This window comes from Echinops telfairi, unplaced genomic scaffold (genome assembly GCF_000313985.2).
Source record: "Echinops telfairi isolate 266 unplaced genomic scaffold, ASM31398v2 ScPeMD7_17;HRSCAF=63, whole genome shotgun sequence".
In the NCBI taxonomy this organism is placed as follows: Eukaryota; Metazoa; Chordata; class Mammalia; order Afrosoricida; family Tenrecidae; genus Echinops; species Echinops telfairi.
Window position 1 is genome coordinate 5,599,910 of NW_022103914.1, and position 16,523 is coordinate 5,616,432.

General features: G+C 37.4%; 2 protein-coding genes across 2 annotated transcripts in view; one reads left to right on the forward strand and one right to left on the reverse strand.

Annotated features, from left to right (window-relative positions):
• UBXN7 (UBX domain protein 7) overlaps positions 1–16,523 on the reverse strand; it is a 66,534-nt gene that overhangs the window by 30,007 nt on the left and 20,004 nt on the right. Inside the window, exons 2-4 of the mRNA XM_004712260.3 lie at positions 12,309–12,456; positions 10,116–10,183; positions 2,348–2,413 (exon numbers count right to left, since the gene is read on the reverse strand). Coding sequence (XP_004712317.1) covers positions 2,348–2,413; positions 10,116–10,183; positions 12,309–12,456 — 282 coding nt within the window. The remainder of the gene's footprint in view (positions 1–2,347; positions 2,414–10,115; positions 10,184–12,308; positions 12,457–16,523) is intronic.
• Positions 3,629–4,466, forward strand: LOC101653809 (60S ribosomal protein L7). The gene has a single exon (XM_004712259.3). It carries the CDS (start codon positions 3,656–3,658, stop codon positions 4,400–4,402), a length of 747 nt encoding a protein of 248 aa, XP_004712316.1. The 5' UTR covers positions 3,629–3,655; the 3' UTR covers positions 4,403–4,466.

Sequence of the window (16,523 nt, forward strand, 5' to 3'; positions counted from 1 at the left end):
GGTATTGCTACTCTCATTATTGGTCCTGAGGGGTTTATCTGTCCTAGATTCCCTGTGTTTCCAGCTCTTATCTGTACCAGTGTACATCCTCTGGTCTAGCTAGATTTGTAAGGTAGAATTTGGAGTTTGATAGTGGGGGGAAGCAGCATTAAAGAACTAGAGGAAAGTTATATGTTTCATTGGTGCTATACAGCACCATTGGCTCATCTCCTCCCCGCAACCCTTCTGTAAAGGGATGTCCCATTGCCTTCTCCACTCTGCACTTCCCTCCATTCACAATGATATGATTTTTTGTTCTTCGATGCCTAATACCTAATCCTATCAACACCTCATTATCGCACAGGCTAGTGCACTTCTTCTATGTTAGCCTTGTTCCTTCTCAGCTAGATGGTCGCTTGTTCATTTTCAAGCTTTAAAGACCCCAGACGCTATATCTTTTGATAACCAGGCACCATCAAGACAAAGCCAAATATTTTAACAAAATGTGCAAGTACCTAGAACTAGAAAACCAAAGGAAAATAAATGCTGAGCATATCTGAAACTGAAAGAACTCAAGAAAAAAATCAAGCCTCAAACTGCGATTTTGAAAGATTCTATATGCAAAATATTGAATGATGCAGGAAGCATTCAGAAAAGATGGAAAGAATACAGTCATTGCATCAGAAAGAACTAGCCAATAGTCCACCATTTCAGGAGGTAGCAGATGAGAAAGAACCATTGGTGATGAAGAAGTTCAAGCTCAACTGAATGTACTAGCCAAAAACAAGGCTCCAGGAATAGATGGAATACCCATTAAATTGTTTCAAAAAGCTGAAGAAGCACTGCAAGCACTCACTTGTGTATGCCAGGAAATTTGGGAGAAAGCTACCTGGCCATCTGACGGTAAGAAATCCCTATTTGTGCCCATTCCAAAGAAAGGTGACCCAAAAAAATGCTCGAACTATAGAATGATATCATTAATATTGCACATAAGTAAAATTTTACTTAAGATCATCCAACAACAGTTATAGCAGAAGTGCCAGATGTTCAGGCCAGATTCAGAAGAGGACGTGGAACAGGATTATCATTGCTGATGCCAGATGGATCTTGGCTGAAAGTATAGAACACCAGAAAGATGTTTACTTGTTTCATTAACCGTACGAAGGCATTTGACTGTGTGGGCCACAGTCTTCCCTTGAGAAGAATGGGAATTCCAGAACACTTCATTGTGCTCATTCAGAACTTGTACATGGATCAAGAGGCAGTTATGCAAACAAAACAATGGACTACCACGTGGTTAAAAATCAGGAAAGGTGTGAGTCAGGGTTGTATCCGCTCACACTTGTTTAATCTATATGCTGAGCAAATCATCAGAGAAACTGGATTTTATTAAGAAGAATGTGGCATCAGGATTGGAGGAAGGCTTATTAAAAACCTGCAGTTTGCAGATGACACAACCTTGTTCACTGAAAGTGAGGAAGAACTGAAGCACTTGCTGTTGAAGATCAAGAACTGCAGCCTTCAGTATGGATTAAAACTCAATGTAAATTGGTCCTCACGAATGGACCAATAGGTAACACGATAAACAGAAAAGATTGATGTAGTCAAGGACTTTGTCTCACTTGGATCCAAAACCAAAGATCATGGAAGCAGCAGTCAAGAGATCAAAAGATATACTGCAGTAGGTAAATCTGCTGCACAAGACTTCTTTCGAGTATTGAAGAGCAAGGACGTTACTATGAGGACTAAGGTGCACCTGGCCCAAGCCATGGTGTAACAAAGTGCACCATATGCCTGTGAAAGTTGGACACTGCATCAGGAAGACTGGAGAAGAATGGTTGCATTTGAATTGTGATGCTGCAAAAGATTATTAAAAGTACCATGGACCACTAAAAGGACAAACCAATCTGTATTAGAATAAGTATAGCCAGAGTGTTCCTTAAAGTCAAGGATGTGGAGATTTTGTCTCATGTACTTTGGACACATTGTCAGGAGAGACCGATCCCTGGAGAAGGACATCATGTTTGGTAAAGTGGAGGGGTGGTAAAAAAGAGGAAGGCCCTCAACAAGATAGATTGACACACAATGGGCACAGGCATAACTGTGAGGACCATGCACAAGACCACACAGTGCTTGGTTCTGCTGTGCATAGGGTCACTATGGGTCAGAGCCAACTTGATGGCACCTGACAACAAGAGCCTTAGAATCTGTAACAATGCTTTAATTACAAAAGGTGTTTCCTTCAGAACTCAAAACTGTACTTATTATTATTAAATTGCACATGGAAGAGGTAATGCATGATTACACTGCACTCGGAAGAGGTAAATGATAAAAGTAGTAGGTAGTAAAGTGGCTCATAGATACCTACTAGTTTCAGTTTGAAAATCCCGGAAACCATCAAATATTGAACGTGCCGGCCGTCGTCTTTTAGGTGCTTTGGGAAGAAAAACAGAGTTGATTAATAATTTTAAAATATTAATTTTGAAAATTAGCTCTAGAATTTAACTATAAATATTACAATAGATTCGTAATGGTACCCTCCTTCCAAAAAACTTAAACTTTCAAGTTATAATTTAAGTAACTATCTTTAGTCTATCTCATTTTATAAGTGAGGAAATTAAGGCCCAGCTATGAGACTTGCTTAAACGTGCATTAAAAAAAAAATCTACTAATGATATCAGGAAGAAAGATTTTGAGTATGACTCCACATAGAGATGAAGCTACATAAATGCTTAACTACTCAATTTAGGTCTAAGGTGGTGGTTCTCAACTTGTGGGTCGCAACCCCATTGGGGGGTCAAACGACCCTTTCATAGGGGTCACCCAATTCATAACAGTAGCAAAATTACAATTACGTAGCAACAAAAATAATTTTATGGTTGGAGGTTCACCACAATATGAGGAACTGTATTAAAGGGCTGGGACATTAGGAAGGTTGAGAACCACTGGTGTACGGGGTATGCCAATCTTAAATTCTAAACTATTACATTTTGAAACATCTTAGTAAGTGCACACATTTAGACTTCTAAATACGAAACATTTTTAAATTTGAGGAGAAAAAAATATCCCAGTTATCCAATGCTTTAATTACAAAATACTCCCTAAAAAGAATCAAAGTCCCTGATATCTCTGTAAAGTGTATACTAGCCAATCATAAAGTATTTCACACATATGGTTGAGACTGCAATAATCAGAGCAACATCTTCCTATGTGCATGTATTCTTAAGCTTAAGAAAAATTATCAGACCATTTATATATATATTACAACAAATATAGACCTTTAATGATTCTTTCAATTTGGGTAAGTTATTAAGTTGGCTTAAAAGTCTGGTCAGCATCACAGTAGACCAATGTTTCAAATCATAATCATTAGCAAGATCAAATATGAAACAGTATAAAAAAGATGCCAGCATCTTTTCTGACAGGCTGCATATACCATTAAGTAGTGTAACTATCTCTACCTAAGACTACTGAGTATGTGTATATCAGTATTTATGTTAAAGAATCATATTATCTGGGAAAAAGGATTTGAAAAAAGGTTTTTGCAATGCATTTTTTCCAATAAGCATTACTTGTACGTGGCTTTCTTTTTTTCTATTTAAAAACATGGCAGGGGATCTTTAAGTGATCCGTGCGCACGCGTCAACTTCCTTTTTTTTTTTAACCGGCTGGAATCATGGAGGCTGTCGCAGAGAAGAAGAAGGCGGCCCCTGCTGTTCCAGAGACCCTTAAGAAAAAGCGAAGGAATTTCGCAGAACTAAAGATCAAACGCCTCAGAAAGAAGTTTGCCCAAAAGATGCTTCAAAAGGCAAGGAGAAAGCTTATCTACGAGAAAGCTAAGCACTATCACAAGGAATACAGGCAGATGTACAGAACTGAAATCCGAATGGCTCGGATGGCGAGGAAAGCTGGCAACTTCTATGTGCCTGGAGAGCCCAAGCTGGCGTTTGTTATCAGGATCAGAGGTATCAATGGTGTGAGCCCCAAGGTTCGCAAAGTGCTGCAGCTTCTTCGCCTTCGCCAGATTTTCAATGGCGCCTTTGTTAAGCTTAACAAGGCTTCAATTAACATGCTGAGGATTGTGGAACCATACATTGCATGGGGGTACCCAAACCTGAAGTCGGTGAATGAACTCATCTACAAGCGTGGTTACGGCAAAATCAATAAGAAGCGTATTGCCTTAACAGATAACACTCTGATTGCACGGTCTCTTGGTAAATATGGTATCATCTGCATGGAGGATCTGATTCATGAGATCTATACTGTTGGGAAACGTTTCAAAGAAGCAAATAACTTCCTGTGGCCCTTCAAATTATCTTCTCCGCGAGGTGGGATGAAGAAAAAGACCACCCATTTCGTAGAAGGTGGAGATGCAGGCAACAGGGAAGACCAGATCAACAGACTTATTAGAAGGATGAACTAAGGTATCTCTCTGCCATGATTATTTTTGTAATCTGGTCTCTTAATAAAACAGTGACTGCTTTCAAGTGGAAAAAAAATAAAAAAATAAAAAACATGGCAGGGAAGGCATTCCTTTCAATCTTAGAACTATTTTGATCTAGCAGGAATACAATCTGACAAAGAAACTGTGTAAAATTAGTTATCTGGTATTTTTTTAATCATGATAATTAAGAAAGCAAGGGTTCCCTACATGAGGAGGCTTCAAAAAGTTTGTGGAAAAAGTGAAATTTTCCCCATGAACTTTTGATGTTCCCTTGTATAATGATAGACACACAGACCAGTCAGTATAAAAGAATTCAGAGAATAAAAATTAAGTCACACATGTTCAACTGATTTTCAACTGGAGCTAAATTCAATCTTTGGGGAAAGAAGAGTTTCTTCAATAAACGGTGCTGGAAAAAATTGGATATGCAAAAGAATGTACCAGGACCCAATTCTCACGTCATAAACAAAAACAAATTAAATACAGACACAAGTCTTAATTTGAATATAAATTCCCATTAGAGAACAGGCTAGACAAGAACATCAAGTTTTTGTGATAGGTTATTAGATGTTGTTAGGTAATCCACTACCACAACAGAGGCACAAGCAGTAAAACATAATACAGAAAATCCTATTTCTGTACCACAAAAAAAAAAAAAGTGACATAGGAAGAACAAAGATGGAGAAAATCATTGGGAACAATATATTGGAAAAAAGTCCAAAATCCAAAATTCCTACAATACTTCTAAACTTGGCAAGAAAAAAGACAACCTACGAAAAATAGGTGAAGAACTTGAACTCACATTTCACCAAGAATATTATTCAAATGGCCATAAGGCACATAAAGATACTCAAAGTCATCAGCCATTAAAAAAACAACAACATTGCCAAGGAGTCCGTTCTGATTCGTAGTGACTGTACATGGGTTTTTCCAAGGCCATAAATCTATACGAGAGCAGATCTTTCTCCCTCAGAGCAACTGCTGGGTTTGAATCTCAGTTAATAGTCCAGCACTTACTCTACAGCACCACTGATCTCAATTCTGCAACTATGAGACAGAGAAGGCTGTACCCTATGGAAGAAAACGTTTGCCTGTGTATAGGTTGGTGGGTATGAGCCACTGACTTTTTGACCTTTAGGTTATTAGCTGAGCATTTTAACTCCTGAGTCACCAAGATCCTCTTTAACAGCCATTGTTGTTGTTGCTGTCAAAATGACCCTATGCACACCAAAACAAAATACGGCCTGGTCCTGCACCATCCACACAATTGTTACTCACATCTGAGTTATTGTTGCAGCCACTGTGTTAATCCATTTTACTGAGGGGCTACCTCTTTTTCATTAACCCTGTACTTTAACATGTATGTCTTTTTCAGAAACTGGTGCCTCCTGATAACAGTCCAAAGTACAAGAGACAGAATACTGATATCCTCCCTGCTAAGGAGCGTTCTGGCTGCAGTTCTTCCAAGGCACACTTGTTCTTCAATATGACAATAATCTCCATCAAACCCATCGTTCAAACAGATCCACTCATCTTTGGTTTTCTTTATACCTTGATCCAGTTTTTACACTCATATGAGGCAACTGAAAATATTGCTTCCACTAGATGCTTCTTGGTCTTCAAAATGCCATCTATGCTTTTTAATATTTTAAAGAAGTCTTGTGCTGCAGATAAGTCCAATGTATTTTGTCATATGATTTCTTGGCTCCTGCTCCCATGGGTGTTGATCGTGGATCTGAACAAAATGAAATCCTTGACAACTTCAAACTTTTCTTCGTTTACCACGGTGGTGTCTACTGGTACCGTAATGAGGATTTTGGTTAGGGGAATTCAAACTAAAAGCTGTAGTCCTTGAGCTCTGTCAGTGCTTCAAGTCCTCTTCACTTTTAACAAGCAAGGTTGTATCACAATCTGCCTATCAAAGGTTGTTAGTATGCCTTCCTCCCACGTTGATGCTATATTTTTCTTCCTATCAGCTAGCCTTGCGCAGAATACAGATTAAATACATATGGTAAAAGGATACAACCCTGACACACAACCTTCCTGATTTTAAACCTTCTTTTCCCTATGATTATTGCCCACTCTTTCCTCCAAACTTTTTTTTGTTTTTGCACAATCAAACTTCTCAAAAAAGAGGCGATGCCTGCTCCTCCACTGCCTTATCTCCCATCCTTGCAAACACTAGGCCACGGACCTGCTGTGGTAGCAGCAGCAACTGCCAGACCCCCACTTCCATCCAGTCACACAGCCTTCAAGGCCCAGACTAATCATCTCCACCACCCTAATGGCCAGGTGAAAATAAGCTAAGAGTCAGACTCATCTCTTTCCCAGGAGTTGAAAGACAGAGGGAAGGCCCTTCAGCCATGGACTTGAGAGGAAAAGGTCCTCAGCATCACAGTGATGAATCCTGTGCAGACTCAGGCATAGCCAAAAGCCACCAGTAAGCCAAGGGAGAATGGTGTGGAGCAAAGAATCACCCAGGGACAACCAAGTGGGCCCAATGAGAGAAACACAGAGAGAAGCCACTATTAGCTCTTAACCTCACTACATTTCCAGCTACTAGGAAATCCAGGAGCCCCACCATCATTTTCAAATAACCTCACTCCCCCTTTTCAGAGGTATAAACTTCAATTGAGTCTGTATTCCACGCAACCATGGAAGAGAAAAGCTCTGACTGAAACAGCCCCTATCTTATACAACTTGCCTCTTACATAAGAGATTCCCTCCTACTGTTCAAAGGACTGCTTCGAGATCTATATACATGTTCTGTAAGGGCACATTTAAGTGTTCTAGATTTCCATTCTTTAGTATATTGCCATGGTTTGTTATGATCCACACTGCCAAATGTTTTTATATAATCAACAACAAAACAGCTTTCTGGTATTCTGTGCCTTCACACAAATTCCATCTAACATTTGCAAATGGGTATCAGAACAATCTGCTCTTCAATGTAGAGCGACAAAGTTGGAAAAGAACAAAGGATTTTGATAGCCTTTTCAGATACCTGTGGACATCTTTGATAATATACCGAAACTCAAAAAGTGGTAGTTTCTTAAGAATTAGTTGCAAAGTTAAACTTATCAATTAACTTTTCATCTGTTCCATTAAAATCCACTAGTGTATATGGTAGGCATTTGCTAAGATGACCCCAGTGATTTTTACATCCTATATTCACATTCTATGTATGAATTGCATGGACAGAATTTAATGACTTGCTTGTGTTGAATAAAGTGTGGCAGAGGTAATTGAATAGATTTCACTTCTAAAATTAGATTATATTTTGGGCTACCCTCTCTGGCTTTCTCCTTTACTGTGTGGTAAGAAGTTGCTGTCTCTGGTCAACAGTCACATGAATTATCTTGGAAGCAGATCCTTCCCTAGTCAGGTTTCTGAGATTACTATGGCCCTGGCTATACCTTGACTAACACCTTTATAGGAGACCCTGAGCCAAAGGCATAATGACCCAGCTAAGGCACAGTGGATTCCTGGACTAAAGAAAATGAAATAACAAATGTGTTTTTATGTAACTTTGGAGCTTTAGAGTAATTTGTTGTAGACCAATAGGAATCTAACACAGTGTGCTTCGCACTCTATGGATCTTTTACCTATGCACAATTTTATAGCAGCATACAGTAGCCCTTTGACAATCTCTGTTAACCATGTTATATAACTATGTCCAATATTAATGTCATTATACATTTTTTTAGATCACATCTGTTAATATCATCATCACGGGTCTCATCAGAAAGTCTAAAGCGGTCATACTCACCAGGGTGGAAACAAAGGCCCTAAAAGAGATGGACTGACAGAGTGGCTATAACAATGGGCTCAGACATAGTAACAATTGTGAAGATGGTAAAGGGACCTGGCAGTTGTTCCTATTATACATAGGCTCACTATGTCTCTGAACCAACTAGATGGCAACAACACCCCAAGCCCAAAGAACTATGGTGTGTTCGCAATCTTTCAAGAAAAACTGTGTTTTGTGAAAAAAGCAGCTAGCTACGCTCACAAATCAAACAACAGAAGTACTTTTCCTTAAGGCAACTATCATACTTTAGTATGCAAAAGTGCTTTATGCACACATCCTATCTTATCATACAGAATATTAAAAAGATACCTATCCAAGGGTCAAGATCTAATAAAATAGCTGCCATCACGTCATTAAGAACGTCATTAAATAAAACTACATCCTTTCACCACCAAACGTTTGTGAGTGTGTGACTAACTCAATAACTAGCAGCAGTGTGGTATCACTGTTTTGATTCCACTAAGATGATATCGGTGAAATTCACCATTACTTTTAAACCATTGGCGCAAATGTCAACACAGGAAAAAGAACAAAGACTACATTAACATTATTATGAAAATATTGACCTTCTGAAAGGTTATCAGAGAACTCAAATCACACAAATTGCTGCTTTAATTAACAATGATAAAACATAGTTTTCTAGAGACCCTTGTCAAGTTATAATAAGGTCGAACTAACAATGAAAGTTAGAATTGGCTTCCTAACTGCATAAAGTCATTCTCATCCTAATTCTCATCTTTTTCCTTAATATTCAACAATCCAGAAGTAAAAGGAGAGTAGAGTGTCAATGGAATTTTTCTGCCTCTTTTGTTCAAATGCAAGATAGCACAGAAACCATTTCCTGTAATTTTCTCCATTCAAAGAGCCTGTTTTTTTCCTTAAAAGAAAATAAAGCTCCCAAGGACACTGTTCCTCCACTCCAAAATATTCATAACATTTATATAAAAAAATAAAAATTATGAAAAATACCTCATTTCTTATGGTATGTAACAGCACAATGATTGGTTGAACTGAACAGTCCAGAAAACATGTGTACACTTTGGCATGGCATGCAGATCTTACAGATTTCTTCCATCCACTTTTACGTTATTTCTGAATACGGCGGGTGTGTTCTTTTATTCACGTCACAATCAAATTCCAATACTACCTAAAGGTCTAGTGATATGATTTATTTAACTTTAAACATCTTTTTCTTATAAATTAGTTCTCTAGGTTACCTAAAACCTTTTTATATAGGTCTCCTGTTCTCAACTTTCAATATAAAGTATTTCTCTGGGTTATTGTTCTTCATATGTACAATATACATTGCTTATCTATTTGCTCAGCCAGATTAAAACTCTATCTTCTATGTTCTTAAATTAAGACTTAAAATACTTCGTTCATAAATGGAAAACAAGTTCATTAAACTAAAACTATAAATTTCCTTTAAATCTTACTGAAGGCCCTATTCACCATGTACCAGATTGATATGCTTTAAGTTAGGAGGTACTGTTTCCTTTGTTCAAAATAGAAATAGCACTTCTGAAAATTAAGAAAGAGGAACAATTAAGTCTATCAAGACAGTAATATGGTAATTTAGCAGGAATCTAGAAAATAAAACATTATCTGAGTTTTTTATCTAGAAACAGATTTGTTTCCATTACAAGGCTGTATATATTTTTTTGGCTAACTTTGCTGATTTTTGGCCTTCTGCAATAAGTACCAATTTTTTCAATCTGGCTCATTCCTAGCTAATTGTGAAATTTTCCTGAAAGGAGTAAAAAATTCAAGAGACTCTACTTGAAATAACAATATCTCATCAAGCTTTCATGTATCTCCATAGTTTTATTAAAATCTATGGGTACCAACACAGCCACATACATGTAAAAAGGGCAGACTTACCACCAAACAGAGGTTCTGGTTCCACGAGTATTTCCTGCTTTTGAGGAATTGGGGCACGAACTTCTTCTCTATATAAAAGGAAAAAAACACAATTAAAAGTCCTGTTATCTGTTATCTTTGTTAACTATTTATAAATATATTCTAATTACAAATAAAATAAAAACCGGACTTGGTGACTGTAGATATCATGTTAACTCATAATTGTTATATGGCTTCCATACAGAGGCTACCTGGAATAAAAAGAATCTGACAGAGATGGCTTAAATGTTTTATAAAAAAAAGAGAGCAAAGAAATAAAAAATATTTTCCTTTCCCTCTCAAGTTCTCTATCAAAAACTCTTTAAGCAAAAAAACAAAAACAAAAACCAAAAAACAACCAAATAGGAGAAAGTGAACAGAAAAGTATAGGCTTACCATATTTTTCACATATACAAGGGGATACCTCAAAAAAAAACAACCAGATGTGATGTGAGAGGGATAGTGTATTTGGAGTTCATTCCACCAGGTCAGACTGTTAATCAAGCTTTCTATTTAGAGGTTCAGAAAAGATTGTGTAACAGTGTGCAACAAAAAAGGCCTGATTTGTGGCAGATGGGGGAACTGGCCTGCCACCATGACAATGTACTTGCTCACGCAGCCATGTCAACGTGCCAGTTTTTGGCAAAAAACAGCATGTCTCTCTTGCCCCACGCATCTTACTCACCTGACCTCACTCCATTTGACTTCTTTTTGTTTCCATGAATATAGAGGGACATGAAAGGACAGCAATTTGACTATGTAGAAGAGGTGAAGAAAAAAATGAGGGAGGTGCTGTCAGCCATCCAAACAGATGAGTTTGAAAAATGTTCCAAGAATGGAATCACAGATATGACAAATGTATTAAGTGTAATGGAAAGTACTTTGACAGTGATACAGTTGTTTGATAAAACAATTTAAATACATAGCTTTTTTTGGGGGGGTGGGGATTCCTATTTGTTTGGTTTCTGTTCCCCTTCACAATGTACCCACAAATAGCACACACAGGAAACTACCATAGTTTGAAAAAAATGTATAACACATTATTAGTTTAGATATGGTAATAAAAATCAAAATTACATACATCAAGTAATATAAACTTAAATAAAAATGTATTAAAATAAATTTCAACAGGCAATAAATTTTATACATTTTGTGAAGGCTAACAAAGGTATTATTTTGTTATTTATACTAATTACTGCAGTGTTTTCTTCTGCTGTGCTGAGTTGGAACTGAGTCAATGGCATCTAACAACAACACATACAAAACAAAAAAAAATAGTATCACTCATCTTCTGGAAGCATATAAATTCTTCACAAATATTACTAATCTCTTTCACTGACAAACACTTATTTAAATAGACTTAATAATGCTGTTTGTTCCTTTAAAAACTTGTACTGTTATTTTATAATTTTTATCTCAGCTATTAAATTAACATCCATAGCAAATAATCATGTAATGTTTTAAGTCTTTTTCCTGTTCTTATATAAGACGATTCCTTGCTTTTGGTATCTCATAAAAACTGAGTCATATAGGTTTAAGAGTTTAAAATTTCATTAAAGATCTTTTACAATTTTTGTTCAAAAGCTAATGGTTTTCCTTTGAACAGAGTTTATCTATAAAGACTGTTGGAATTTTGCCCAATACTTCTTTTCAAACTATTAATATCAAATGTAAAGGGTAAAAGCACCAAGACTCTTTGCTATCTATTACCATTCTCTATATAGTATACCTTTCATATACTGGAGCTTCTAATGATTGACATGTAACTTTTTAAGTATAGAAGACAAGAATTTTCCCTAAAATTTCATGGCACCTAAAAATTGTCATGGGGCATTGCACAAAATTCTAGAATTGGTAAATTTGAGCTTTATTATGCATTACACTTCTCTATCTGCTACTTAACTGCTGTGCCAATTTACAATTTACACTTGTTTCTTTACCTATAAAATGTTAATAATAATGTCATACTAAAGGTTCTTTTGAGGATCAAATAATAGATGTAACAGATCTATTATATACCAAATTTAAATCTTATATATATTTCATATGGTGCTTTTAAAAATGCTATCAAACTTTAGTATTTTCAAAAGCAGAGAATTAGTCTAACTGATAAAAATATAACCATTCAAGTTAGGCAAGGGGGTATACTCCTAACAATAAAGAATAAATTCATACTCTGTGTGTGGTCTGACAGTGGAGACACTTGCTGAACTGGTACTGGGCTCTTCAGCGATTCCTCCACCATCCAAAAACATAGTGACTGCCATCTCCAAATTGTTGTTGCAGGCTTCCAGCATATGTTTCCCTACACTTTCACTTGCACCTGAAATAGCAGAAAAGACAGAAATGTAAAGGCATTTTCTTGTACACAGCTCATATCAAAATATAGAGTTCCAAGCAAATTAATAGTATCCTTTTAGATGGAATGACCTTTAAAACAAACAAACCAACCATAAGTTCACTCCTAAATTGTTGACTGGCTAATGTGAAATATACAGAGCTAGAAAAAAATAACAGAATTAAAAAAAAAAAAGTCTTCCTTCAAAATACAACAAGAAATTAAAACAATCTGCCACTTCTTTATTAGTATTTATCTGTTGATATGTTTTCTGTTAGGACAAACGCATCTGTTGGATATGTTCCTCTTTGCTAACAAGTATTTTTAAAATCAATGCAAGAGAAATGAGACACTTAAAGCAGAAAGAAAATGTTTTGGAAATGATAATACATGTAAAAGTGTGCTTGACACAAATGAATAAAAGATCATTATAAGATCTATTAGAGCCCCCAACAAAATGATTAATAAAGAAGAGAGAGAGAGAGAGAGCGAAATGAGCCAGGGCATTTTTGTCTAAAACACAACCAATCAAAAATCAAGTAAGAAATTGTCAATCCTTATCATTTAAAACTAGCCCTCTCACGGATTCACTCAATTATAAAAACAGTCTGCTGGATGCAAAGTAAATGGTAAAACCTTTTCAAGAAAACAAATTTACAAGGAAATATATAGAGGTCTAAATAAAGGCATATACCATATGTAAATTTATTTAGATATGAGGATGGGGAAATAGACCTATGTGCATATATTTATAGGTTTAGTAGTAAGGTAGCAGATGGACATTGGGTCTCCATTCAAGTACTCCCTCAATGCAAGAATACTTTGTTCTATTAAACTGGCATTCTGTGCTCACCTTCCCGATGTGATTGCTGAAGACAAAGCGGGTGCATAAGCAAATGTGGTGAAAAAAGCTGATGGTACCTGGCTATCAAACGATATAGAGTCTGGGGTCTTAAAGGCTTGAAGGTAAACCAGTGGCCACCTAGCTCAGAAGCAACAAAGCCCACATGGAAAAAGCACACCAGCCTGCATGATCACGAGGTGTCGAAGGGATCAGTTATCAGGCATCAAAGAACAAAAAATCCTATCATTGTGTGCTCACCTCCCTGATATGATTGCTGAAGACAAATGGGTACATAAACAAATGTGATGAAGAAAAGTGATGGTGCCTGGCTATCAAAAGATATAGCGTCTGGGGTTTTAAAGGCTTGAAGGTAAACAAGCGACCCTCTAGCTCAGAAGCAACAAAGCCCACATGGAAGAAGCACACCAGCCTGTGTGATCATGAGATGTCGAAAGGAACAGGTATCAGGCATCATCAGAACAAAAAATCATATCTTTGTGAATGAGGCGGGGAGTGCTGCCTGGAGACCCAAAGCCCATTTGTAGGCCACTGGACACCCCCTTATAGAAGGGTCTTTGGGAGGAGATGAGCCAGTCAGGGTGCAGTGTAGCAACGATGAAACACAAAACTTTCCTCTAGTTCCTAAATGCTTTCTCCCCACCATCATGATCCCAATTCTACCTTACAAATCTGGCTAGACCAGAGGATGTACACTGGTACAGATAAGAACTGGAAACGCAGGGAATCCAGGGCGGATGATCCCTTTAAGACCAGTGGTGAGTGGCAGTACTGGGAGGGTGGGTTGGAAAGGAGGAACCGATTACTAGGATCTACATATAACCTCTTCCCTGGGGGATGGACAAAAGAGGTGAAGGGAGACATCGGACAGTGCAAGATATGACAAAATTATCAAGGGTTCATGAGGGAGAGGGGTGCAGGACGGGAGGGGTTAAAATGAGGAGCTGATGCCAGGGGCTTAAGTGGAGAGCAAATGTTTTGAGAATGATGAGGGCAATGAATGCACAAATGTGCTTTACACAATTGATGTGTGTATGGATTGTGATGAGAATTGTATGAGCCCCTAATAAAAATGATGTTAAAAAACAAATTTATTTATTATTAAAAATAAGATGTACAAAACAAAACCAAAAAACAGATGGTCCGAATATGGTTTGCTGTAATTTGAGTATGTCCTGTGTATTTCAGACTTTCTGTTTGGGATGATGTTCCTTGTATCTGGATTATGTATCCCTTCAAATTTCATTCAGTGAGGTTTGTGGTCATTTTTTGTCTTCCAATTTTTTGTCTGAAAACACCTTACAAGGCAGCTTCAAAAAGGTTGTGCAAAAATTCAGTCTCTCAAGTCCACTTTTCCGTGAGCTTTGTGCTCTCGTTTCTGAAAGGCAGCTTTACGGGGCCTTCCATTTCCAGGCTGACAGCAGTTTTACCTCAGCATACTGAAGGCATTATTCCAGTGTCTGTATGGCTCTGCTGTTGCTGCTGGAAAATCAGCTGTCACATTAAGAAAAATATTTTTATAGCAAGCTGACATTTCTCTTTGGCTGCCTTTAAGATTTGTCTTCAGTCTTCTGCAGTTTCACGCTGATAATTTTATTTATTTTTCATTGGGTTTCCTCAACAGGAGACCTGATTTATGAACTCTGAAAAATTCTCAGCCATTTTTCTTTAGTCATTGATTCACCTCTACATTTTATACTGTTTGCCTTCTGTTTAACTTCAAGGAGATTAAGTTAAAACTCTGAACTCTGTCCTTTATATCTTGACCTTTCTTTCACATTTGTCTCATCTCTTTCTCTATGCTCCTCAAACCCACTGTCATCAAGCTGATTTTGATGTCCATCAATCCTGTAGGGCACAGTAGAATTGCTTCCTAAAATTTCTGAGGCTGTAAATCTTTCTGGGAGCAGAAATTCTCATCTTTCTCTTCCTCTGTGCTACATCATAGGAACTTTCTTTAAGACTACCTTCCAGTTCATACATTTTCTCTCCAGCTGTGCTTAATGTTTTTCACTTCTTCCCTTTTTTTTTGAGCTTTTTTAAAAAAAATCATTTTATTGGGGCTCTTACAGTTCTTATAACAATCCATACATCCATTGTGTATGCACATTTGTACATATGCTGCCATCATCCTTTTCAAAACATTTTTTCTACTTAAGCCCTTGGTATCAACAGCTCACTTTTTTCCTTTCTCCCCTACCCTCCCACCCTCATGAACCCATGAATAATAAATAATTTATTATTTTCATATCTTACACCATCTGCTGTCTCCCGTCACTGTTTCTGATGTTGATTATGCTAGGTGGTGTATACATCACTCGTTGCCATGGATTCCCCCATTCTTCCCCCACCTTATCCTATCCTCATGGTTTCGTTACTCCCATTATTGTTCTTGAGGGTTTTATCAGTCCTGGATTGCATGTTTCGAGAGCTCGTATTTGTATCCGTGCATGTGATCTGGTCTAGCTGAATTTTTAAGATAGTACTAGAGTCATGGTATGGGGGTGGGGGGAGAGAGGGGCATTGTTGTGTGTTTCGTCGGTGCTATACTGCACCCTGGCTGGCTCATCCCTTCCTTGTGACCCTTCTGTGAGGGGATGTTCAGTTTTGTCTACAGATGGGCTTTGGGTCTCCACTCCACCTCCCATGTTTTCACTTCTCATTGAGCTTTTCAATGCAGTTCTTTTCATAACTAGAAATGGTGTGTATGTTTCCAAATCCTACTCAGGTTGGTCATGTTTTAGACTCTTACTTAATACTCTTATTTATCCTATAGTACATGACAGTGTAAATTCTAAGAGTGTAATTGATGGTCAAAGGGCAAATACATAATTGCCTCCATAAACAACTGCCTCCTTTACCATGAAACTATTAACTAAATTGTGCTGGTTATCATTACTGAAGGTTCTGGTCAAATATTCTATAGAAGAATCCTACAGAACTTCAAATACTCGTGGACTACACTGTAATCGTGGACACTAAACTCGTGGACACTGTAATCTTTTATAGATGCTAGATGAGCCCCTGAAACTACTGCCCTAAAATCAACGTTAAACCTTAAACCAAAACTTTTTCTTGAAGTCTTAAATTACTAGTGATATGACTCCCCCTCCCCACCTTTGGTGTTTAAAGCCTGGTCCCTTTGGCCCTTCATGATCACACATGTTGGTGTGCTGCTTCCATGTGGGCT